General features: G+C 38.5%; 1 protein-coding gene across 3 annotated transcripts in view; it reads right to left on the bottom strand.

The window, feature by feature from the left end:
- Window positions 1–8,152: 8,152 nt before the first annotated feature.
- Window positions 8,153–26,221, bottom strand: part of calcr (calcitonin receptor) — a 57,796-nt gene continuing 39,727 nt past the window's right edge. For all 3 annotated transcript variants that reach the window (XM_039821069.1, XM_039821068.1, XM_039821071.1), the window contains exons 15-22: window positions 25,938–26,029; window positions 23,195–23,321; window positions 17,403–17,556; window positions 16,492–16,552; window positions 16,249–16,315; window positions 15,891–16,109; window positions 15,193–15,234; window positions 8,153–11,798 (exon numbers count right to left, since the gene is read on the bottom strand). In XM_039821069.1, coding sequence (XP_039677003.1) covers window positions 11,577–11,798; window positions 15,193–15,234; window positions 15,891–16,109; window positions 16,249–16,315; window positions 16,492–16,552; window positions 17,403–17,556; window positions 23,195–23,321; window positions 25,938–26,029 — 984 coding nt within the window. In that variant the 3' untranslated portion in view covers window positions 8,153–11,576. The remainder of the gene's footprint in view (window positions 11,799–15,192; window positions 15,235–15,890; window positions 16,110–16,248; window positions 16,316–16,491; window positions 16,553–17,402; window positions 17,557–23,194; window positions 23,322–25,937; window positions 26,030–26,221) is intronic.

Here is a 26,221-nt window from a genome sequence, read left to right as displayed (position 1 = left end):
GTTGACATTACTTTTGGCAAAAACCAACATCCTGACAGAGATGGACAGATTTGGAGGAGATTAAGTTTTGTGCCATACTAGACCCATGTCATCCTCTTTTCCTTCCCACTCACACCTGCCTTGAAGTACTTTGAACAAGATGACCATCAGCCCTCTTGATTGCCTGGTTTATGTGGCGTTCAGGATTGACCATTTTTTATATTAATGCTGGTAATCCTGAGGGTTTAAGTGTGTGCTCAGGGAATGAGGCTTATATGCAGACTGAGCTCAGTGCTGGCTAACTGAGCTCTGACAGGTTTTTGTGGATCTCCCCATGGATACCCCAAGGATGACAGAAAGTGCAGACAGAGGGCTCACCGACCTGCTCCCGAAAAATCATCCCATCCAATCCCACGTGGGCCTCAGCCAGTAGAATTTACATATTCAAATTCAGGATTAACTTGAGGTTTGCGTCGTGAATACCCTAAAGCGGTTGCATTATGCATCTGTCTTGTGCATGTGCTTGAATTTCCCCCAAATATTGAAATATTTACTACCTTTGAAGTGCAAGGGGCAGAAAAAAGCAACCATGTTTACTTTCTCCTGCTTTGGTTCTGCTTATTAGCCTCCCTCTGTCTTTGTTTTTCTCTCTCCATCTTCCTTTAGTCATTCATCATCAGACTTATAATTCATTATGCTGTCAGCATCTTGGTGAGTACATTTCTTGCATGCACACAACCAATCACACTATTTAGGCAAAACCCAAGAGAAGGATCTCATGAATACACAAGGAAAACGTTATCCTGCTCAACTTTGTCTCTGTCAGTTCGTTTCCTCTAAACAGAATCTTGTCTCCGATGTCACTACTAATGCTTCAGTTTGTGTGTGATGGTTGTGTGCGTTGTTGCTTGTGTGCTTGGCACTCACTGATGTTAATCTTCCATTTCGGCAGGCATTTTAAGACCTTTGGAGTAAGACAGATTTGTGCTATGTAGGCTTGATTTAAGATTGCTAGGTGATATGTGGTGTGTACCGGCTAGGGTGCCACAGGCAGATTTGAATGACAGTAAACAATGCCTTATCTGTGGGTGGAAAGTGGCTGACTGTCCCCTCCTAACCTGCTGCGGTATATTACCCTGAGGGGGAAATACACGCTTCTTTTTAACTGTGTGACTTACAGCTTGAGTTCACAAAGTGCCTTGAAGTAACAGAGTGTGTGGGCTGTTTATGTTTAAGCAATAAACGGATCTATTTGTGCTTAAAACACGCACACATGAATGCTTTTAAGACAAATGCATTTATTAACAATGGGACATACCACTCACATCTGGGGTCTATGTCATAATGCATTCTTTGAATATGAGAAGGGAGCGTGTTCGAGCTAAAGTGGGGTGTTAAAGTGGGTTCAGGCTTATTAAGTCTTACGTTGATACAATACTCCCATGCCAAATTGGCGCTGCAAGAGTGGACGGTTGCTGTAATAATACACATAATGGGCAGAATATAGTTAAAGAAATATGCTTATTTACTTTCTTGTTAAGCATTAGATAAGAAGATCGATAACACTCTCATGTCTGTACTATAAAGTTAGAGCCAGCAGATGATTAGCTTAGCATAGCATAACCAGCACCCTTTAAGCAGGAACAACAGTGTTTCTAGTCTTTATGCTAAGATAAGATAAGCAAATCTATCTATCTATCTATCTATCTATCTATCTATCTATCTATCTATCTATCTATCTATCTATCTATCTATTCAGTAATTCTCTTTTTCATTTATTTTCTTTTATTTGTACCTGTGAAGCATGTGTAACCCAGATTTAAAAAAATGTATTGCAAACATATGTATTCTTTTGCTTTGTGTAACATGTAGGCTATGTACAATATATGAACAAAAGCATAGCACATTTGTAAGAATATCAATCACCTGTCTCTTATTTTTTAGACACCCCTTTAAGCTGTATCTCTTCGAACCTCACTTGAGTTCACACTGTAGGGGTAATAAAATTGAAATAAGTTAGTGCTTCTCCCGCTGTGCTGGGACTCCTCATAAAATGCTTTGAGCACCGTGGAAAATCCGAGCTCACAGCCTTTGGATGGAAGTGAACCTTTGGCCGCTAACCCGGCGTTTAACGAGACTCCGTGGTCCCTTAACTTTAAGCACTTTGGGTTTTTTCGCCTGTGTCGCTGTAAACTCTGTGTTAAAGAATTGCAACACTGGTAAATATCTGTATTTCTGCACAGTAAATGTTGTAATTTGTGGCTCAAAGGTAATGGATGCTTGCATTTTAGTTGCGTGGGATCAGAGATTTTTGTAGGCAGACTGAAACAACAGGTTGGTGATATTTTTCCAGCACAAATAATCAGTCTGGCTAAAGGCTATACCTTGTTGTATTATGTGCTTTAATCGGCTGTATTATGATAGAATTTCGTTGACAACATAGTTGATAGGCAAATGACCTTTGTGCTTCCACTCAACATGTGTTTAGTTAACAATGTCATGAAATTGTTCTTAATTCTTGAAAAACTCACTTTACGGGCTTCTGTTTAAAAAAATATATCACACAAAGCTGTGCTCTTAGTTTATGTTTATATTAAACAAGCATTCCACATCACTGAGTAATACCTCCTGCATTTTAGGACCATTTATGGATAGAGAAAAATATGCAGATGAATCAGACTTTGAGCAATGTCAGCAAGGAATAAACTTGTTAATTTGTTCAACACTCCGACAATATACAAGCAGACAAACAAGTAAACGTATACTGATGTGTTCTGCATCCCTAGATTCCAGACAATTGCATTGTTTGAGAAATTATCTTGACACTGTGACTAATTGCATTTCTGTTGTTGAATGCTAAAATATCTGGCAGAAGTGAACCTACACAGAAACACAGCAAAACGTCCGAACAAGATGTGAGTTTAAGCCCCTAAAGAAGGAATGGCGGTTATCTCATGGAAAGCCTCTCCACCATCACAGCATCAAGGGCCCTGATAATTAATAATTTGCCTCACAAATCTCATTAGTGTATAATGAGGGAACAAGTGCTATTAGTGAGACATAACTGGGACCGTAATCGTCTAAGACTTGTTATGAGCCATGGGCAGACTGACAGGCTCACCCCTGCTTTTAGGACAAACAAGAACGGAAACCTTTCTTTTTGTGTCCTTTGAAGGACTCAGGAGGCAATATCAACTCCACACCATCAGGTTGTGATTGAACAGATGTTTCTTTCAGTGTTTCTTTTGAGACAACATCACTCAATTTATAAATGAGGTCAGAAGCTGCATCATGAGTGGCACAATGTGCAGCAGCCTTCGGCACACACAGATAATTTCTCCTGGATCCCTCGAAGGTTAGAAAAAAAATACTTTGTTGCAAATGATCCTTCTTTCTCCTTTCTAATTTCTGCAACTACAAATCACGGCCAACACAACGCCTCGGGTCTCTCATCCTGCTGCTTCAATACAAAATAAGATGCTAAGATAAATGTGGCAGTATATATCGTCACACAAGTGGATCTGTGATCTGCTTCAGGGCATTGCTTTGGCACTTATGTTCTTAATATCAAAGGGTTTATATCAAGAGGGCCTAGATAATTACCACATAGTGAGCATTGTCTTCCAATAATACATCAAAGGGTTTGAAAACACAAAGCTCATTTAGGATTATAATTTATGAGAGTTGCATTGTAATCCTGAATGAGGAATTATTTCATTAAGGAATCTCCACTACTCTCTCCATATACTTCTGGGGGATGCTAATTTCGTGAAGCGGCAAACACCATCAAGTGCAATTTAAAAATCCAATAAAAATCTTGATTGTTCTGGGCTTTGTGAATAAATTGACTTGGCCTTTAAAATGTGAAAATGTGCTGTGAGCGCATCGTGTTGAAAACACAGCACAGATGACATGATGTTCTCTGAAATGAGTCAGTTAATACTTCTGGGGATGATGTGCTAATCATGAATGAACGTAAAAACTGATTTTTCCTCCTGCAAAATGATCATGAAAAGTTTCTGTTTTTATCTTCCTGTTCAGCCTTCCTTTCATGCAGAGCTCTGCCCATCTGCAAAAGTGTTGCAACTTTCAATGAGTGCAGCCACTACCGTTAAATCCCATCACGACTCAAAAGTCCTATCTCTCATGAGCAGATAGAGGCGATGCAGATAAGTCCCTGAGCGAGAATAGATTTTGATGGTTTGATTGATTTTCTACAGCGGCACTGAACACAGTTTGGGTTCCTTTCTCCCACATTATGCTCACAATACTATGGCTGGCACACACATAATGTACAGGCATATGCATACACAGAGATGTGGACTTGGTGACTTGGACTTGAGTTAGCTCGAGTCACTGTTTTGATGACTTGCAACTTGAATTGACAAAAAATAAATGACTTGAGACTCGACTTTAATTGAGGCATGATGACTCAGATGACTTGCGTGTATTAAAATTTTGAATTTTAGCTGTTAAATGTAAAATTAAGCTTAGTGTTAGTTCATGCAGGACATGGAAGTCATACGTCATTCTCACATGAAGGCAGTCCTTTTAAATATGTCTCCTTCCTCGCTGGTCCCTGCTAAACTGACGCTTTTTTCTCTTCGGCAGTAACGAAACTGTGAATCGTGATTGGACGACTCAAAAAACTGACTGAATGGCTATCAGTCAAACTCCTTGCTATGGTAACACGTAACATCAAAGAACCCTGAGTTTTTTTGAACCTTTATTTAACCAGGTAGGCCGTTAAGAACAGGTTCTCATTTGCAACTGCGATCTGGCCAAGAAAAGCGTACTTATTACAAGGTATTACAGGTAATACAATACAGAAATACAGAATACAAAAAGCTACATAAAGTGCAGGTTAAGTAGGCATTACAGAGCCGGTGCGAAGTGAGGTGTAAGTTAGACGAAGGATATGCGAAAGGGATATCGTAATAACATAATATACGTGAATAGGCAGTCTATAACACTGCTGAGAAGTAGTGAAGAGCCAAAAAAAAACTAAACAAAAACAGTTAGTGCAAATTCTGATCTAGTTAGTGGTGTTGATCAGTTATAACACAATATATATGAATAGACAGTCTATGTAGACCAGGTAGTGATGTAGATCAGAAATGACACGATATGCATTAATAAAATGTTGAGATGTAGTAAAGATTCAATATACAGTTGGTACAAAGTGTGGTCTAGATGATGATGTAGGTCAGTAATATCACAGTATACAAGAATAGACAGAATCTATAAATGCTGAGATGTAGTAAAGAGTCAATGTACAACGTGTTGTCTAGATAGTGATGTAGATCAGTAATATCGCAGTATACATGAATAGACAGAATATATAAATACTGAGGTGTAGTAAAGAGTCCATGAAGAAGCCTCATTAGTTGGACCAGACCACCACGATGGCTGCGTCTGTGCCACAGGCAATCACTTTTGGATTTAAAATTTCACCAATCAAAAATTTTAAGAATGAAGATCTTGGGTGTAAAAAAAGCGACTTGATTTGGGACTCGACTTGACTTGCACCATAAAAAATAACTCAAGACATGCTTGTGACTTGGACCAAATGACTTGAGAAAAGATGACTTGATCACAACACTGACACTCGTATACACAGCACATACCCACCCACACCCACCCCACCCCCACACACACACACACACACACACACACACACACACACACACACACACACACACACACACACACACACACACACATACACACACACACACACACGTTGATCCAGGTCTGATGACACCTTCCTTTTTGAGACTAGAAAATAAACACAGAAACAGGCAAGAGCCCAACAGCTGTGGGGACACAGCCACAGCTAGCCACCAGCCACAGCTAGCCCCCAGCACTATCAGACATAGATACAAACACAAAGTAAACAAAAACATAAAATCAATAAATAAAACTGAATCAGCAAATATCTCCCAAGGTCAGCCACAATCATAAATTCTTCCATATCTGTGGACAATCTAATGTATGTGAGCTTCTTGGGCTTTTCATTTTGGATGGAGATATACCTCAATTTTCTTCTCTTTTTTACAGAATATTTTAGGGCTTTTTATTGCCTTTTTTATTAGAACAGCTGAATGACAGGAAAGGAGGGGAGAGAGAGAGAGAGGGGATGATATGCAGCGAAGGGCCGCGTGTTAGATTCAAATCCAGGACACCGCCCACATGGGGCACAAACTCTACCATATACCTCAAATTTCAGTTATTTTTGACATCTCTTACATTATCAGGTAAACAATGTTGTTTAACCAAATTTTCTGTACACACATTTTTAATTGAGCATAATTTAAGTAATTTGTGCACAAATGACCAATTCTTTATACTGTACTTTCCTCCTGAGGCTCACTGGCTTCTGTATGTCTGGCCTGCTGGTTAAACACGAGAATCTGTGGCCATGTAGTGACCATCTTTGGTCTCTCATTGCTCTAGTGTGTGAGAGCTGCGGTGCAACCGTTGCCAAGTAGAAGACCAGATGAGCGTCTAGCACACCTGGATGAATAAAATGTACAGCAGAGTCTTTTTTTTACGTAACCAAACAGAGAGAGAAAAAAGATCACAGAGTGAAACATGTCCTTTCTCCACAGTCTCGTGCCTACTGCAGCAAGACTCAGTTGTAATGAATTTCTGGCTACGACAGCTGAAAACACTCCAAGCCAGTCAGAGTTGGAATGAATGGACATGAATGTTCTGGGCGCAGAGATGGGAAGGGAAGGGAAGGGAACATGATCATCCATGACATCATCTAAGTAGCCACGGTCACCTTGAAACATATTTTTTTAAAGAGCTTTTATTGCCTTTATGATAGTTTGAGAATGACCGCAAGAGATGACACGCAGCAAAGAATTCCAACCTGGACCGCTACCAAGGACTCAGCCTACATGCGCACACATGTAGGCTAACACTCCTGAGTAGAACCACACACAAGATTACTTTCACAGCCGACTTCTGAGCACACATGACACATTCTTGGATTCGTCCAGTGTCCTGTGAAATTGTCGCTGTCAGGGAACATTCTCAAATGCCTGAAATAGTCAGTCGCTGACATTTTCCAAGTTTCCCAGGTAGACATGCTCCCAAGATGGAGGCTGTTCAAAGCAATTTATGGCTTCTTCCTCTTACTTTCTGCATTAGTGTTCCATTGAATCTCCTGAAGAAAAGCCCATAACAGGAGGATTTATGACAATTATGGAGATTTTGCCCTCATTGTATCCTTATTATTGCATAACTCCTCCATCTCTGCCTTCATATGCAACACAGAATGCATACCATTTTAGACTTTGCATTGAATATTTTTATTGAAAGATTCCTTTTGACGAATTTGGTTTTTTTATGCTGTTGGGAGGTGACCATATTTATTAGAAAAATAATGCAACAGCTCCATACATGTCTATCTTCATCATATTATTAATCTCATTGACTCAGAACGCCTGTGAATATGCAGGATGACAGTACGTCTTCTTCTTTTGGCTGTACCATTAGGATTCAGCAGAGCCTGAAATTGCATATTATACAGTAGCTGCCTATAGAAAGGCTGAAGAATCTTCACATAAAGACGAGAACTCTGCCTTTTTAGTATGATAACAACCTTAATTTGTGTGTTTGGGTGTGAGTGGCCGTCCATGTTGGAGACGAATTGTGTCGTCGATTTTGTCTTTTTCCACACATCTGGTGCTGGTATGTGATTTGAGCTGAACCTTTAGATTTAAAAGGGGCTGTATGACATTGCCAAGCCAGAGGGATAACAAAGACACCAAAATGGAGTAAGACTTCCTTTGTTTTCCCTGCACACTCATTATACAAAATCTCTCAGCCCTGAAACATTGACAAGAATAGTGTTGGCGAGGAAAATGCAGCTGAATCATCAGAGATGATGCAGAAATTAAACAAAGTTTGTGTCGGTGTGGTTGGAAAAATAACAAATTTTCCTTTCACTTTCGAGTCCATAATCTCATTAAATCATTTCAAAACTACAGAATGAAAAGTACACTTTATCGTCCAATAAGTGGTGCAAATTGTCCATTTGAATGTAAACGCTTTCAGCTTTTGCAGCTTGTTTCTCTGGTTGCTTTTTTCTGGGAATAAAGAGCAACACCAAAGAATCTTTGGAAAGAATCTAATCTTGGTTTGAAAAAAACACTCCAATCAATTTGGCTTTTACAAAATGCAGTGTTTTTTTTAATCAGCTTTAAGATGATGCCAGTCCAAGCTGAGAGGAAGAAAGAGACAAACACAAGTGAAAATAAATGACAGGAACATAAATATAGCTGTCAGAGTATTTCACAGTGCAAAAATCGATCATATACACAGTGTCTGTTCGTATTTACATGGGCATGAACATACAAAATATACAGAATCTGTCTGTCCCCTAACCCCAGAGATTAATAGTATGTCTTACACTGTGACACATCACTGTTATAAAGATGAAAAGGAAGATGAATTTTGTACTAAAATAAATAAGTGAAACCATCAAAGCATGATGATGTAATTCTCTCATATTGATTGTCTCTCCATTCCTTCCTTATATCTGGCTAAAAACAAAAAAGTATTTGAAATATAGTATTGCAATAGGTCCAAATGTCTTCAAGAGGGAATTAAGGGGATTGTTATGTAAAGCTACAAAATAAGACTCATTGCTAATGTATTTTCTGTTGGCTAAACTGCAACTTTACAGCTAGGAAAGAGCTGCATCCTTGACTATGATAACTTTATTGATATGATTTGATTTAATAACCTAATTAGACCAATTTAATGTTATTAGCTTGCAGTGGTGGGTGTTCAAATTTCTTCCTAGATAATTCTCCATTATATATCATGTTTTATATTTTTGAAGGTGATTTTGTGTACGGTCCTGTTAATCCTGTTATATTGTCATAGCAGAAAGCAAAATGTATCTTTTATAATGTTAATTATTTATATTTTATTATATACAGTATTATTGGTAATTAATAAGCCAATTAGTATGTAATATTATTGCCGTATGTGAACTTACTTACACATTATAAAGATCGACTCCAGAGCCTTATACTATGACTAAATGTGCAAATTGTTTATTAGCTTTACTCTATGGGTCCAGGAATAATACATTTCAAACTTTAATTCATTATACCATCTAATATCTCATATGTCTCACACAATCGTGTTATTCCAGCTGACAATGACACACTAACCCCCATCATGTACCGTATATGATGACCAAACAGATAATAACACAGTAGCCCCCATGCAGACAGAAAATGTGAGTAGAACTAAACATGTCATTGCAGATAGCCAAATTAGGTTTACAATTATAAAGGTCTAAAGGTCTAGTGATATTAATATTCTTGTTTTTGTCTGCAAATCCAATGAAAAGACCAGAATCAACAATGAAGTATTGTCTGTTTATCCAGTGCCTGATATAGCTTGTTCCTCTGCACCTCATTGTTGTCTCAAAACTCTTAAAAACACACCACACTGTTGCCCTGGTTGACATGCTCCTTCATTACCATAAACATGGGCACTGTAGTATATTTTGAGTCAATGCTACATACACTTTCCTGCTGTAAATACTTACTACTGTAATACACCATGTGCATTAATGCACAAGTGGAAATAGTCCCCAACAAAAGCACTGTTTACTCCTGTTTGAGTGAAATTTGCTAGAAACTACAGTGTCCAGCGGTTTTGAAAAATTACTACATTTTAAAATGTTTTTAAATATTTAGCTCTCTATTAGGAATGATGCTGAGTACCACAGTCAGGATAGGGAAGTTGAAAACTATTGTGAGACGGACTAATGCATTGTTGGTTTTATCTTTTCATGGAGTTTGTTAACAATAACAGAATATCTCTGTGTCTTACAAAGATTTTAGTTCCTTTTTCCCCACCACGTAAACGGGGAGCGGCAACAAACTAATCACAGCAGTCTGAGCCAGCTAGAGGCTTTATTGGCTATGCACTTTAGGATGATAAATGTTTTTCCCTGGCTGAATTAAAATGCTGCTATTAGATTTACAGCTTTGAAGCTCATTGGGCTTCTATGTAACTTTTTTAGATAAATGCGAGACAATTCATTAATCCAAGTTTCAGCAGAACTAAGATGGTGGCTACTGATACAAAGCAAACTAAGAGTGGTCTTTTCTTTGTATTCACACTGAAATGCACCATGGCCATTAAGAGACTTATAACTTTCATCCTCCCAAATCCTATTATGACAAAGCAGCAATACAATGACAATAGAGTAATATGAACGCATTTAGGGTAAAGATTATTCATGTTTTCTGTCTGTGCAAGATTGTGAGCAAGATGTGAACATGCCTTAAAAGATATGAATTTGTTGACTCTGTGCATACAATATGGATGTTATCTCTCATTTTATTTTTAACAAGCCTATCCTTTGTCCTGGATGTTCATTCATAAAAAAATGCTACAATATTCATGAATAAATATGCATGGAGGACGGAGTACCACTTTAAAAAAAACAGGAGATAGATCGAAGGCATCGTGAGCATGACAAAGGATGATTATGAGTAAAATCAGACAGTGCAGCTTCCACACTGCAGATAAACTGCTTGTTTGTCAGAATCATTGGCACAGCTAAGAACATAATTATCTCATATGCATGGAAACAACTCTTGTGGCTGTTCAACCTCAAAATAAAGTTTTTTATTTATAGAATTTGTTTTGTGCATTTAGCTTATTTTTTGCTTCTTAGCCCTGTGATGTTCAGCATCGGCACAAATACAGCAACTGCAAAAAACAACAAAGCAGTTGGGAGTGCAGCATCACAGGACACACACTTAGCACGTACTTAGGAATTGGCAAGAATAAAATATTAATAGAAAACAAAAATAAAATCCTTTAAAAACATTTAAACACTTTTTTTTTTCTTCAAAAGAAACATACATTATGTACACAATTCCAGAGCTTCAAACACAGAGGGCTTTTTGAAATGTGACCTCTATCATGGCACATAGGATCAGGTTTGTGAAGTTTGTTGGTGTGTGTATGCGTGTGTCTTTAGCTTTAGGGTACCACATCTGTTCTCAGCTGGACCTGGTACACCCCCTTCATGGCTGTGCCCAACATACAGTACCCTTTGGTATAGGTGAGGTTAGAAAGGATTGGTTCTTCTACTTCACTTTAAAAATCATCATCATGACACCATTAACACTATTCACCTGTACCTCATGTCAATACGAACCAATATCATCATCACTGTCACCTTCAGCACCATCGTCTCCAACAGAAAACACCGCCCAAACCTTCATCACAGTTATTTTAGTCTCCACACCAGCACAAGCTTCCGCAGTATTAGCAGCTTTAGGAAGTGACACATGTCAAAAGCAGCTCTTGTATCATGCCACAAGTTCTTGACATCAAAGTTCTTAGAAAGCAGCCGCAACAGCAATGTAAAGTAAAATGAAGTGTCAGCCTTTTAGCTAATCCATCTCCGTTGCGATAAGCTCTTTTTTTCCGGACCCGTATCATTGTCTTGGGCATCAGCCTCTGAGCTTTAATCACTGAGATATTGCGGGCAACCCGGATTTTCCTTTCTTACTGTACATCTCCGTTCCCTGCTCTTCTTCGGCTGTTCAAGCATACGTCTCTCCTGATTTTAGTGCCACCAGTTCAGAGTCCTCAGTATTGCGCCCGTTCAAGTGTTCGCTGTTACAGTCATGGTGGTACATGAAGGCGGGTACCTCGGTGATGGAGGTGGCTGTGTAGGACGTGGAGCGCATTGAGCAGTGGTCCTTTCGTCTCTGACCCCACTGGGTTTTATACTGCATCCACTGTCTCTTCAGAGCTGCCTGCACCTGGACGACACACAAAAGCACAGGTAAAGGATATGGTTTATTATCATGGCCTGCATCTTTGACATGGTTTCTTGGGACAAATTGTCCTTGGTAGTTTCATAACTCTCATATAACTGTGTAACTTTACTTTTTGTCTTTGCATACTCCATAAGACCACATCTCAATTGCAAATGCTGCAAACATTTCTCCCAACTGTTTTCTGTTTTTCTTCTCTGATCTCCTTTGAGCACGAAATTATTCCACCAGACGTCCGAATTTACATGCAAATCAAAGCGTGGTTACAGTGCAATGTGAGTAAGGCAGAGCCCATATAAACACCCTCTTGTGACAATATTAATCCAACCGGTGATCTTAACTGATGCAAGCACAATTGCTGCAGCATGTGCGGATCACTCAGATTTCAATCATGTTAACAGATGCCAGTTAGGAATTGTAAACACCAAAGTCACATTTCTGGGAATGTGGCCAAGTTGTGCACGTGGCCAGATCATCATGTTATAAAAGGGAAGAAAGATGCAATCTATATTGAGCTATATGTTAAATATTAAAACATGTCATTATAAATTCTCCCCTACATTCATCATCTACAACTGCTTATAGGGTGTACGAGGAACCTTTCCCTCAGCCAAAGGTATCAAGATAATATTTAATATTTAAATATTTACTTCTTTTTTTTAAGTTCTCTTTATTGGTATTTAACAGACGTTACACATATTTAAATTTTTTGGGCAGCATTCAAATGAACCATCCAAATGTAAAACTTGCCTATGCATGCATCATCTTTCTAAATAAAAAAATATATAAATAAAAAAACTACTCTAATACTACTTTTTTTAATTCCCGAGTTTAGAGAACTTCAGAATGGCAACAGCACACTCAAACTTTTCACCCTCCAGAAGCATACATGACTGAGAGAACTTAATGTTCCAAATTATACTCTGCCTCCCTCAGTTCACCTACATTGCCAATAAAGTTGATCAAAAGGAAATCAACTCATCATGGCTACCTGCTGAGTTTTCAGACAGAAATGAGCAACAAGCAGCATTTTTTAAATGGGGACGTGTTCTGAACTTGCAGCTGTCAATTAGGTCCCATAGTTAATTTTTGCCCCTTTTTGGACCCTTAGTCCTGCCTACAGTAGAAGCTAGTATTGTTGTTAGATGGATGTGGGGCTTTAGGATTAATGTGTTATTTATTTTGTTCTGTCAATAAAATGTCATAAAATGATGACAAAGTATTAAATGAAGAAAAGCAGCAAATCTGCACATTTAAGATGCTGGGACCAGTGAATGTTGACATTTCCCCTTGATCTCTGATTAACTGATTATCAAAATAGTCAATTCAGCACTATGTCCATATTGGCTGATTGATTGAAGAATTGATGGTGTGAACTTGGAGTTCCTAAAACCAGAAAACACAGCTACAGTCCTCCAGCAGTGCAACGTTAATCATTTTACTCTGTGACACCTTATTCTAAACACTGCTGGTATATTAATGACCTAATGATGTGAATCATGACAGTAATTGCTATAATGAGACAAAAGAGCAGCCTGGGCTTACAGTACAGTTCTCAAATAGAACGTCTTGTCACAAAAACAGCTTGAAAGCTGTTTGTCTCTCTGACCTGACATCACAATGGGGCCATTGAAGAAACAAGGGAGGTCCATGCAGTTTGGCTTTGAAATCAAAGAGCAGAATTGAAACTGGCCCCAGAAACCCGTGTCCTGATTAACGGAGTTGAACTGGTCATTATGCGGGTGAAGCAAGCAAACCTTCTCATTCCCTCGTGATAGTTTCTATTTGTTGACCCCGATCACTCTAAAAGTAGACTCGTCCTTTATACACATGTTCTACACATTGTTTAAATTGTTTAAGAAGACAATGTTGTGTTCAAGCTGCTCATGTATGATCTAATACCTGACCTATTTTCCAGGCTGAACTCCACAATAGATTGCTAGTTTCTCTGTTCCAGACACCTCATGCCGAGTTTAAATCTGTTGCTCTGTCAATTTATGTATCTCTGCCCTGTTTTCTTCTCATGCAAAAAAAAAATACCTCCGAGCAATCATTGTCTCTATGGATAACAAAGAATTCCACTTGTTATTTTTAACTCCAGCGTATTAGTTTTAAACACACAGAAATAGTTGTCTGCAATTGCCTGATCCGTCTGTGGTATTCACACCACCACGACGACTCGCTAAAAATGCCTTTATTTAATCCTACAGCACATATTGTTGATGCTTTGCGGAGACCTTGAGTTTGAAAGCATCTGTGGACCCGAAAGGTCTGCACAACACTATTAACCCCCAGAACCAAGTAAAGGATGCTCGCAGTTACACAGCTGCAGACAGACTTAAAAAGGCTGACAGGAGAACTTGAAAGTAGAGTCAATTTCCAGCTGGGCTTGGAAACTACAAAGTCATTTATAAACTGTGTCTTACTCTTCATCTGACATGACCCTTCAGCTTTTACTGCCGCAACAATAGATTGGTCTTGGAAGAGAGAAGCAGTACGATGCTTTATAACCTGTTACAATTGGACTAATGACAGATGTAGCATCCCTGTGAACTATGTTATTCAAGTATTCAATGGCAAAACCCAACTTTGAGTCTGTGTTTGGGTCACTTCTTGATATGCTATCAGGCACAGATGTAGAATGCCAGAGATCTGACCTGGAAAAACAAAATAGGAAAATGTTTTGCCTGATGGAGTCTAATGTCTCATATTTAATGTCATAAGCAATGAGCGGTTTTATTGCTCCCTGGCTGAACAGCTCCCAGAGTAATATGTGCAGGTTGACCTTTATGAAAGGTTAAAATTGTCCAAAACGATATTTTGTCACACATGGCACCAAATTGAACTTTTCCAGAAAACAATTTTCCTAAAGGAATAGTTCAACATTTTGAGAATTATACATTTATGTTCTTTATTGCTGAGAGGTACATAAGAGGATTCACACTGCTCTCATGTCTGTCTTTTATATAATTATATATTTATTAATATAAAGCTGGAGCCACGAGATGCTTTGCTTAGCTTAGCATGAAGACTGGAAACGGGGCAAAGTAAAACTAAAGCTCACTAATTAAAGAAACTAAACTAAACTAAAGTAAACTAAAAATGTCTACCTTTGGAGAGAGCCAGGCTAGCCGTTTGCTCTTGGTTCCAGCCTTATGCTAAGCTAAGCTAACTGTCTCCTGGCTCTAGCTTCGTACTTTGTTTATAGACAAGAGACTGGTATTGATCCTCTCATCTAACTCTTGGCAAAAAAAAGCAAAAAAGCGCACAATTACGTAAATGTCGAACTCTTCCTTTAACTTTACACAACATTGTGCAGCAGCAGCAATACACCGTAGAAAAGCCAAACTGCTAATATACATAAATGAAGAGTGCTTACCTCTCCGTTGAAGAAGCAGAATATTGTTGCTACCAGTAATCCCTTAAAAAGCAAAACAAGTACAAATAATTAGCATTGTATTTTTTTTACAAAAGTAATGGAATGTCTCACTTTCTAGCAGTGAGGTAGGACAGCTACTTCACAATCAGAGTGCTTTTTGAAAAGAAAAGTACAGTACAGAGAGTATATGGTGGAGCAATTTAATCCCTATTTGGTACGTAAATGAACTGACTGCCTACCTGGGAATTTCATAGCCTGCCTGCCTGTTGTTAAATTAAATGTGTAACTGGTAATTAAATAAAGTTATTGGAGTGGCTAACTGGTTCTTTAAAATGGAATTCAGCAGTAATTCACATTAATCAATCACAACAACGAGGCAGAAAACAAGGACTTTATGGGTGGAAACTTTCAAGCACGCCAAACGTCTAAATTTCAAGCCTGACCCAAAGGGCACTGACAAGTGTGGGCTGCGTTCAGGATACTTTTTTGCTTGCATACTAATGCTGATATTTTTCTTTCCTTTATTACTGATTGGGTTGCTCCCAGATGTGCAAAATACCTCAACCCGCAAGGGAAAAGAAGCAGCAGTTTAAAAAAAAACACACACACCCTTTTTTATCTTTTAAACTGAGCTTCTACCTGGTACTTTAATAGAAATTCTGATTGATGCAGCACCTTGCTGTCAGCTCAGTACCTACCTGGTAGTGCATTAGTATGTGCATGATGTACTCGTAGACCTCCCCAGCTAAGGGGTTCTCTGGCCTCCAGGGAATAATGACAAACTGTATTCCCAGCAGGGGCACCAAGATCAGGGTGGCTCTCACTGCCTTCATGTACATGTTGGACTCTGCCCGGTGTGTGTCTCTCAACTTGGTCACCAACACTCTTATAATATTTAGTAAAAAGAAGAGGTTCACCTGGAAAAAGTAAAAAAAATATATGAAAAAAACTAAACTAAAACTACAACCAAAATAACAAACCAATAATCATATTTTTCACTCTGAGATCCATGTATTTCTCTTGTATTGTGCTGGAACGGTGGATTAGCAGACTTACAAGAAGCGCTGCCACTATCGGACCATGGACCGCGTAGAGCAGATGGGTTTCCACACTCATCCAACAGCTACAGAAGGAATAACATATCAGTCAGTGCCGGCTGCGGCCCAAAATACACATGCACACACATACAAAAACATGCACGTGTGTGGATTTGCACGCTCTTGCCGTCTGCCACACACAGACGAGCACGTATGTAAACATCTCCTGTTTATTTGCAGAAGTTTCTGGAACATTACTCACTTGTCATCAAAATACTTTTTCCTTGCCACGGCGTGGATGGAAGCAGGCACTAGAGGAAAACCTTGGACGGGAAAAAGATGGCGGCCATATGAGGTCTTGAGTGAATTTAGGCAAATTCATTTGTCATTTATGCAACAGTAAAAAGTGTGCTTAGCTTGGTCAGTTTGTTTTTCTGGTCTTAAACTACCTCATATAATAAATAAGTCCTTCACAAATATTACTGTATATATTCTTGGAAAGGCTGAAACACAGTGGATCAATATTTCTTTTACATCTGTATTGCTCCAACCTGAAAAACAACACCACATGGTTCATTTCCTGTAACAATCTTGTCACATTTGGCTTCATGTCTATAAAAAAAACTGCTAGAGGCTGGGTTTAGATTAGCACGCACGCACGCACGCACGCACGCACACACACACACACACACACACACACACACACACACACACACACACACACACACACACACACACACACACACACACACACACACATTTCAAGGTTATTGTCCAAATTTCAATGATCCATTTAGTTCCATCCTACTTGTTTGATGGACTGCATCCATTATTATTAAACAGGACAGCACTAAGCGACATGAGGGCCAATAAAGATGTCAGCATGTTGAATACTGTACTAGGATCGGGTGGATATGAGTTATTGTGGCTTCTAGATTGTGTTCTGTCTTGTTTTAGTTTTTAGTCGGTTTTAGTTTCACGGTCTCAGGCTCTTTTTAAAATTGCTGCATGAAACGTTTTCTTAGTTTTTTTAATTTAACCAAAAAGACTCTTATCTAATCTTGTTGAATTGTTTTTTTCAATGAGTTGAGTCAAAGACATAAAACAAATAAAACAATATGTTTTTACACAAACACAGCAAATAGTGTTTTGATTGAATGCAGACAGACTTACCCCAGCCCAGGAGGTAATACCAGTGCAGATGCTGCTCCTCTGCAAACACAGCCACTACGATGAGCGTGTGCAGGTAGATACCTTCACACAGCATCCAGAAATAATTGCAGCCCAGCATGTACATGTGGAAGAAGTGCAACACCTTACAGTAAACCTGCAAAGAGAGCCAAAACAGGAATACTTATTTGTTTTGTCTGTTTTTCACTTTCTCTATAAAAGAGACCTTTAATGTAAGTTGATTTAATTTAAACACTCCTGACATCATCTCAGCAGGACACAAAGAGGATGTTTCTGCACTCGTGGCACAAAATCATTAGCTAGTATTACCTGCTGCAGACAGAGGGGATGTTTATTAATTTATCCCCTCTGGAGGTGGGCTTAAATGGATGTGGAAGATTTGTTTGTGTTTGTCTCACTTTGCACAAGGAAGTGAAAAACATGTTCTGCAACGCAATTATTACCTTATACAGCACTATGCAATTTTCTATAAATGCAACCAGAACAGTGCGACATGAAAGCATGTCTCATCATTAAAGTGCTCATATTATGCTCGTTTTCAGGTTCATAAATGTATTTAGGTGTTATAATAGTATGTCAGAATAGGTTTACATGGTTTCATTTTCAAAAAACACCATATTTTTGTTGAACTGCACATTGCTGCAGCTCCTCGTTTCATCCTGTGTGTTGAGCTCTCTGTTTTAGCTACAGAGTGAGGCATCTCACTTCTATTCCATCTTTGTTGGGAGTCGCACATGCGCAGTACCTAGGTCAGGACTACCAGCCAGTCAGAAGCAGAGTATGAGGGTGTGCCATGGTAGCAGCTAGGCGAGCATTAAATATATTCGTCACGGAAGCAAAGGCTGGACTACAATAGGGCTGTTTGGAGCAGTTTGTGAACAGTGTTTTCTGTTGGAGATGGTAAGTGCCTTTGGGGTAGCCTGACAAGCCAGACCCACATCAAGATGTTGGGTCTGGGAACTCACCACTGACAGGGCTCAATCCGAGGGGCGGGATAAACGGTTGTCTTTCAAATTCCCTCTGCACGCAATAGGATAGCGCTACAACCAGGCAGAGCAACGAAGAAGGTAGCAAAGCTAGTTGATAGATTAAACTTTTGCCGTATCCAGTCGGCAAAACTCCGAACACATCTTCCTTTTTTAAGAATGATTTCAGTGCCGTTCTTTGTTATTTTCTCAAAGAAAAGCTTAAGGCTACATTGTGTAAGAATTACTCCCATTTAGCATTGAGATCATATATCGCAATCAACTCTCTCTCGCCACGCAGTATTGCAGCTACGGTAGCCTTCACGCTTCAAAAAGCAATGGTGTCTATCAGCTGTGGTTGTTGTTCATGCGTTCTCTTAATGCATCCATGAGTTCATGTCGGAGAGTGGCGCGGACGCGCACTTCACACCACGAGCGGGCATTGCATCCAATGGAAAGGAGAGAGAAAGAAAAGGAGACTGCAGCTGTCCGGAGGATAATTAACTAGTTGGGATTTGGTGTGTGCCTCCAAAGCAGCTCCAATGTTCACTCTTTTTTCTGATGATGCCAGGAAGCTACGATACCCTTTAGCAGCAGCTGTGAGTCGAAAACGCGAAAGGCGGAGCAGTATAGCCTGTATGTCCCTTAACGGCTAACATATTTCAAGATGGCGCATCATTATGGAGTGTCTACCCCCAGTTCATGCAAGCGCAAATGTAAAATTCCAAGCTAATAGGAATACTTGAAATTGATGGTGGTGGTCAATATTCATTAAAAAGGACAAGTTTGTGAAGGGCAATACAGATTTTGATAATAAACAACTACAAACGTTACACACTGGGGCTTTATCTCCAAGTCTTCCAGAAGGCCGCTGTTCCCAGCAGCAGCAGCCATAAGCCCGCCCACCGGCTCTATACACGATGTGATTGGCCTGACTAGAGTTTGGTTTTTCCAGCTCGCAAGCCAGCGGAGAGTGCCTAGTTCCCCCTGGCTGCAAATTAAATTTGCTGCTGCTATGGTGTGTCTAGATTTCTAGGCTACCTTTGGGGTGGACTTTGGGCTTTTTCACTTTGTAAACTCATAACGTGTACAAAAAAGATATATAACACAATAATGGAAAGGGAAAAAGTCAAAAAGCATAAAATGAGCACTTTAAGTCTTCTTTTCTTTTGGTTGAATCATTGTTATAATTTCTTGAAAGAGATGACTTTGATGACATATTATGATGTCAGTCATTTCCTTCCACAGTCTACTAATGCTATAATTACCAAGACGCTTATGGATGCGCCATAAGGTGAAATTCTGCTAATAACTGCTACACACTGGCTCCAATGAACCTGACTGTAACGATGACTATTTAAAAAATCCTAAATTCTGTCTTGAAATGAACTTTTCTTCCACAAAAGTATATAGTAAGTACATTTAAAAAAAATTATGTGTGCCTCTAGGAATTTTGAGACTCAGTTTCATTTCTTAGGAGATTTGTTAAGGAAATATGTTTTTGGACCTGTCTGCTCAATTGTTGTCTCATCTAATCTCAGATGGCTTCCCCAAATTTGAATTATGTCCAGGAAGCAGCCAGACATGATGCCATCATCATCAATGTGAAGAAATGTTTTTTTGTGTGCAATGGCTCGCTTTCAAAACCTATCCTCGTCATTACTTGTCAAAAAGGTTGTTTTGTCAAATCTGTTACTTTCCAACGTAGGTCAGAAAAAGAAATCACAAGCACCATTGGTTGGGATTCATGCATCTGTTGGGAAATTTTTGGAATTTACAGCTGCAGAAGTGAGACTTATGAGCCTGTTTTCTGCACTGGTGATTTAGGAAAGGTGGATTGTGGTGGAGATTTGCTGATAGTATGTGATACAGAGGTGATACAGAGTCTGGTTTAGCCTGCCTGCAGTGTGGGGGAGTAAATACCCAAAGTTTATGTCAAACCAAGGAGGAGGCTGAAAACATTAGAAACATCTAAATTATGTATTGCAGCTTGATTTGTAAACCAGAAGATTGTTGTTAAGTAACTTTAGACAAACCTCAGATAGCTGCAATGCAAAACAGTTGTGAATTAGTGAAAAGGGAGTGACCTAAGTCTGTGTACAAGTCCATGTCTGTTATAGTGGAGATTCTTCAAGTGGAAAGGGAAATATAGGAAAGTGAGGGAGAGACATATGGCTAAAAGTTTAAAAGTGAATGACTGTTGTGTGTTTTGAGCTAAGAAGACCCCTGAGAGCAGCAGTTAGTAGCAATGCCAGAATCTTTGAATTACCGGTATAGTCTGGCTGCATGCATTCTTTATAAACGCAGAACTACTAACCAGAAAGCCTGATCAATATTTTTTTCTAAAATGTATTTGTATGAAAGTTTCTTCCATTTATGTTCTCAATATACAGTATATGTGGGAAAGCAATGAATTAAGTACTTGTTTTTTAGAATAAAAAGCAAGTTAGTTAATATGTTTTTTAAGTATTTATTCATGAAGTGATCAAGATCAAATGAGAACAAATAGTAGGAACATTAAACGTTTGTGCTCATGTGAAATGGGTACAATTAGTCTTTTTGGAGTTTAGAACAAGCTTTAAATTAATGAGAGTGGCAATTAAAATTTGATATCATACAAGGTGGTATTGCAAGCATAAAAAGGGACATTCAATGTTTAGTTGGAAATTGAATATTATTTGTGTATAGAGTAAATCATCTTGGAAACAATCAGAGATGGGAATAAAGACTGCAGTCGGGATGAGCCAGACTTGGTGAATGCACAAAAAAGAAGCAGCAGGAGGATGCAGAATCAAACCCAAACCCATCTGAAGTCTCGGCGGTCTTCTGGATGTTTTTAGTACATTGTCAGGCAACAGATGCTCCAGCTGAAAACTGGCTGAGATCTAATGGGATTGTATGCACTGTGAGCCAACTTCTATAATCCTATCTGTTGTTTCTGTATGGCATTTTGATCATCTAAAGTTCTCTTTTCTTTAGTTTTTGGACATTAACATATTTGGAAGATGAAGGTTTTTGATTTTTAAAGTTTTTAGTAGGTAGACAATATTCTGACAGTTTTTACTTTTTTTTTTACATGTATGAATGTATTTCATTTTATAAATGGAAAGATATTATCAATTTTTGGAGTTGGAAAAACTCTGCAATAACAACTTTTAAGTAAGAAAAAGCATTAAGTAAACAGGTTTTCTTATTTTATTCTCATTTCCAAAAGGAGTGGTTCTTGAAAAGTAACCCATGAATTTATGTTCAGGCCTGATAATGAGGCATTCCTACGAGACAGATTTATCATCTCTACCAAAGCAGACCTCAGTGTTTCAAAGAAATCACATAATGCATTCAGTGTGGTTCCAAAACTCTTGAAAGAAGTATGTGGAAGAGAGCAAAAACTGTCTGTGTAACTGTGTAACATTGCCAAGATATGGCACAGTGAGATTAATTAGGATGTACTCAAAAGTCTGTTGTACAAGAGAGCAACTCCATTTGAAATTAGCTTCCTCACATTGCCTGGCCTTGCATAAGCAAATTCATTTTAAAAAGTTCATCGAAATTCTTCCTTGCATTTTTATCTGGTTTAGCATAAATTGTGAATGCATTTGTATCTCATTTCAAGACAGTGGAACTAATCTTCCTCCTTACACTGTATTCTGCTAAACTGCATTTTATTTAAGCCATGCTAGCATCTGGTTCTAGGGATGTCAGTCCACCACTTTGGTCTAGACTGAAATATTGCAACATATATTGGACTATAAAACTTGGTAAAGATAGCGATGTCCCCCTTAGGATGAATATCATACTACTTATAGTGTTACAATAACTTCTCCTCTTGTGCCATTATCAGATACAATAATTTGGTTTATGACCAAATACATGCATACATACACCTAAGTTGGTGAACACAGTAAACATAGTTAATAACTGTTATCATTGATGTTCTAACAGACTAAAAGTCAGTACACCCCTATGTTAAATTCCCATAGAGGCAGGCAGATTTTTTTATTTTTAAAGGCCAGTTATTTCATGGATCCAGGATACTATGCATTCTGATAAAGTTCCCTTGGCCTTTGGAATTAAAATAGCCCCCCATCATCACATACCCTTCACCATACCTAGAGATTGGCATGGGGTAGATTCCATAAAATCATCTCTCTATCATCTCTTTATCAGGATGCATAGTAATCAGGATACTATGCATCCTGATAAAGTTCCCTTGGTCTTTGGAATTAAAATAGCCCCACATCATTCACCATACCTACAGATTGGCATGGTTTTATGTCAGTTAGCCTAATAGCTAGTTTGATTTGCATTGAGAGATGATTTTATGGAAAGTACCCCATGCCAATCTCTAGGTCTGGTGAAGGGTATGTGATGATGGGGGGCTATTTTAATTCCAAAGACCAAGGGACCTTTATCAGGATGCATAGTATCCTGGATCCATGAAATAACTAGCCTTTAAAAATAAAAATCTGCCTGCCTCTAAGGGAATTTAACATAGGGGTGTACTGACTTTTGTTGCCAGTGGTTTAGACATTAATGGCTGTATGTTGAGTTATTTTGAGGGGACTTCACATTTACACTGTTATACAAGCTGTAAACTTAATACTTTACATTGTAGCAAAGTGTCATTTCTTCAGTGTTCCATTAAAAGATATAATGAAATATTTATTAAAATGTGAGGGGTGTACTCACTTTTGTGAGATACTGTATGTGGTGTTATAGTGTCCATCCCCACTATGGATGTATGACAGTGCTAACAGTAAAATTTGTTGTAGTCCTGGTGGTAAATTATTTGACAGAGGCTGAACTTACTGGGTTTCTGCCCACCACTTCAGGATTATTCACAACTGCTACGAGGGAGATGATGGTGAGGGCTGAATTGAGTACATAGGAGCAGAAGAGGTTCTTGTGCAGGGTGATCCTTTGACAGCTCAGACTCCTGTGTGAAGAGAGATGCCAGAGTCAATGCCAATGACTTTGTAACATACCAGGATATGATGTGATAATTAAAAAAATACCATCTAAAAATTGGGAATCAAATGTTTTCTGACACAAAAACATAACATTAAAGTAGACAAAAAACTTGTTACAACTAATGACGTAAACAGGACAAAAAGTGACTGTCAGGCTAATAGTTAAATGAGGTTGTCAGATGATAGCTAGATAGATAGATAGATAGATAGATAGATAGATAGATAGATAGATAGATAGATACTTTCTTGTTCCCCAAGAGGAAATCCATGTTGCTACAGTCCGTAAAATATAAAATAATTGGGATTTTTCATCTCAGAATTCGGTTGGTAAAAAACCTTGGCATCAATGAGATGGATTGCCTCTAAGTGCTCTGTACATGCTAGAAACGCTGTTAAATAATGCATATTGAATCCCAAGGGTGGTCCTCATTACCATCGCTGGTCACCCAGAATTAATAGCATAATGAAATACTTGACAGGCAAAGTAAAAATATATATTAGAATCAAAATCATTACAAGTCATTCACATCCAGTAGTGTTATTGTTGGTAATGGTTAAATAATGTTTTAATTTCAGGGCAGCCATCAAATGTAATGCAGCTCACAGAGTATTTGAAGCTGAAGGAAACCTTGAACCAAATATATTTTGCAGAATATAGCCTCCTATAAATATGTCCTCTACAGTGTAAGAAGATATATCCTTTTATTGCTCATGGACAATGTTATCATTGTTGAGCCATGAAAACCCCAGAGATTCATGAAAAACAGGAAGAGCACTACATTTACTCAAGCCAGGACAAACCATCACTGCAAACTTATTCAGAGGCCTTGGTTATCTCCTACAGACAAACTGCCTTGCCTTAGCACCAGACATAAAAGGAAATACAGGAGCTGCTGAGTGTTTATATGCAAGTTTGTTTTTGTTTTATCTAAAAAGGTATGTCAAAACACAGGCTGAATCCTTATAGCAGCATCGTTCGGACTGCCACAGGTCCTAACGTCTTCAGGGCTGGCCGTTTAACCACGTCTGTTTTTCCACGGCAAGCTGGAGTATGTTTATCTGTTGTAAATAACAGAGTAGTGCAGCTGTACACCATCACATACCACTGTAAGCTTCACATCTGGATCTTATAATACAACATTAAGCCTCCAATATTTAAAGTGCTTTGGCTATAAATAGGTTAAGTAATAGTTCAAAAGAAAAGAGTTACTTTATTGAGACCTTAATTTGTTGTTGTACTCTGATGTTGATGAATTGCTGATGTCCCATTGAGTTTCTGTGTAGCTGAGTTTGACTCACAGTGGGTCATGGAGTTTTCCAACAATGCACCTGCCCTAAACTCGGCCGCTAGATTTACGAGTGTGTATAAAACTTTGCAGCAAACTGAGGGTCTCATACAAGAGCTGTTTTGGATAACAGCTGCGTTTAGGAGGTCAACACCCTTCAACATGTCAAATTTTACAACTGCAGCAATCATGAACACCAGGGCCAACAAAGAAACTTTTCCAAATATTGTTACAGAACATAAAATGAATTTCCCTCTAAGCTTCATATTTATTTTTCTCCACAGATATCTGTAGAAATATAAACCTTACTGCGTCATTAAAAATAATTCTGAGTAAGTTACTTCCTTCCTAGAGATAATCTAGAAAGTTTTAACAATGTGCAGACTGCTTACTTTTTCTCAGGCCTCATCACCAAATTTCACATACATTAACTGAATATTATACCTCTCTTTCATTCATCCACTTTGTTTTAATCTCTTAAAGTTGAATTTCAGCAGCAGTATCTCATTTATATGTGCACTTTTCCCCTCTGGGATTAAGTATTTCATCGGGATGAACAACCTTAATGAGCAATACGCTCAGGTGCATGTTTCTAATAATAGCAAAAGACCAACACATTCAATGGACGTCACAGCTCTCCAGTTTTGAATCCTAAATATCCATGAAATAAGTGTGCAGCACAAGGAAACCAAGTTGGCATGAAATTAGCGAGTTAAACTGTGTATAAATTACACTCAGTGAAGCAGCAGAACTATTTTCAGGTCGATAATTTGCATAAATTTACGACTGCATCTAAGATATTAATAATGTTCTGATTACTATCTTCAGTTTTAATTCACCACTGTGCTATTTAAAAAACAAAATCAGATCATGTTACTTACTCTGGAGCAGCTCTACGAGTAAATAAACAATCAGTCTATAAAATGTGACATCTAGACTCATTAACACTGAAAAATGTTCTATCTGTCTCTGGGGAAAGTGTTTAAAACTGTAAAATTCACTCTGCCGGTCTGGACAAAGGAAGAATGGAGATTTCACTGACTGCTAATAAGATTGAGACCAAAGTTCTGCCCATGATGCCAAACACCATCTGTTCGCCTTTTAGATCCATTGATAATAGTAACATGATTCAGCCTTTAAGGGCAAAGCTATTATCAATGAATCATCCCAGAATTACGACAAACTGTATCAGCTTTCATTTTGGTATAACCATCCTGAATATTCACTAAATACATTGTAATGTGCATCATCAAACCAGTAACTGCATTGCAGCTGAATTTCCATTGAATTTAATACCTGAAGTAGAAGAAGATGGCCAGAGAGATGAGCAGGGAGGCTATGGATAAAGCGTGACCCACAATGGCCATGTAAAACATGATGTACGCTGACTGTAAAACAAAAAAACAAGATAGAGAAAACATGTGTAGCATTATTACTTAGATGTGGTCTTTGAGGTGTCACATGTTTTCTTCAAACATTTTGTGCCTATAGGATCTCCCAAATCAAGGCCCTACATGCACAAATAGTTTGCATTTTTGCACAAAATTTTACATGTGACACTTGGCACTAAATAAAGTGAC

The sequence above is a fragment of the Perca fluviatilis genome, chromosome 13 (assembly GCF_010015445.1).
Source record: "Perca fluviatilis chromosome 13, GENO_Pfluv_1.0, whole genome shotgun sequence".
Taxonomy (NCBI): Eukaryota; Metazoa; Chordata; class Actinopteri; order Perciformes; family Percidae; genus Perca; species Perca fluviatilis.
The sequence above is the reverse complement of the archived record's forward strand: the minus strand, read 5'-3'. Positions and strand labels throughout refer to the sequence as shown.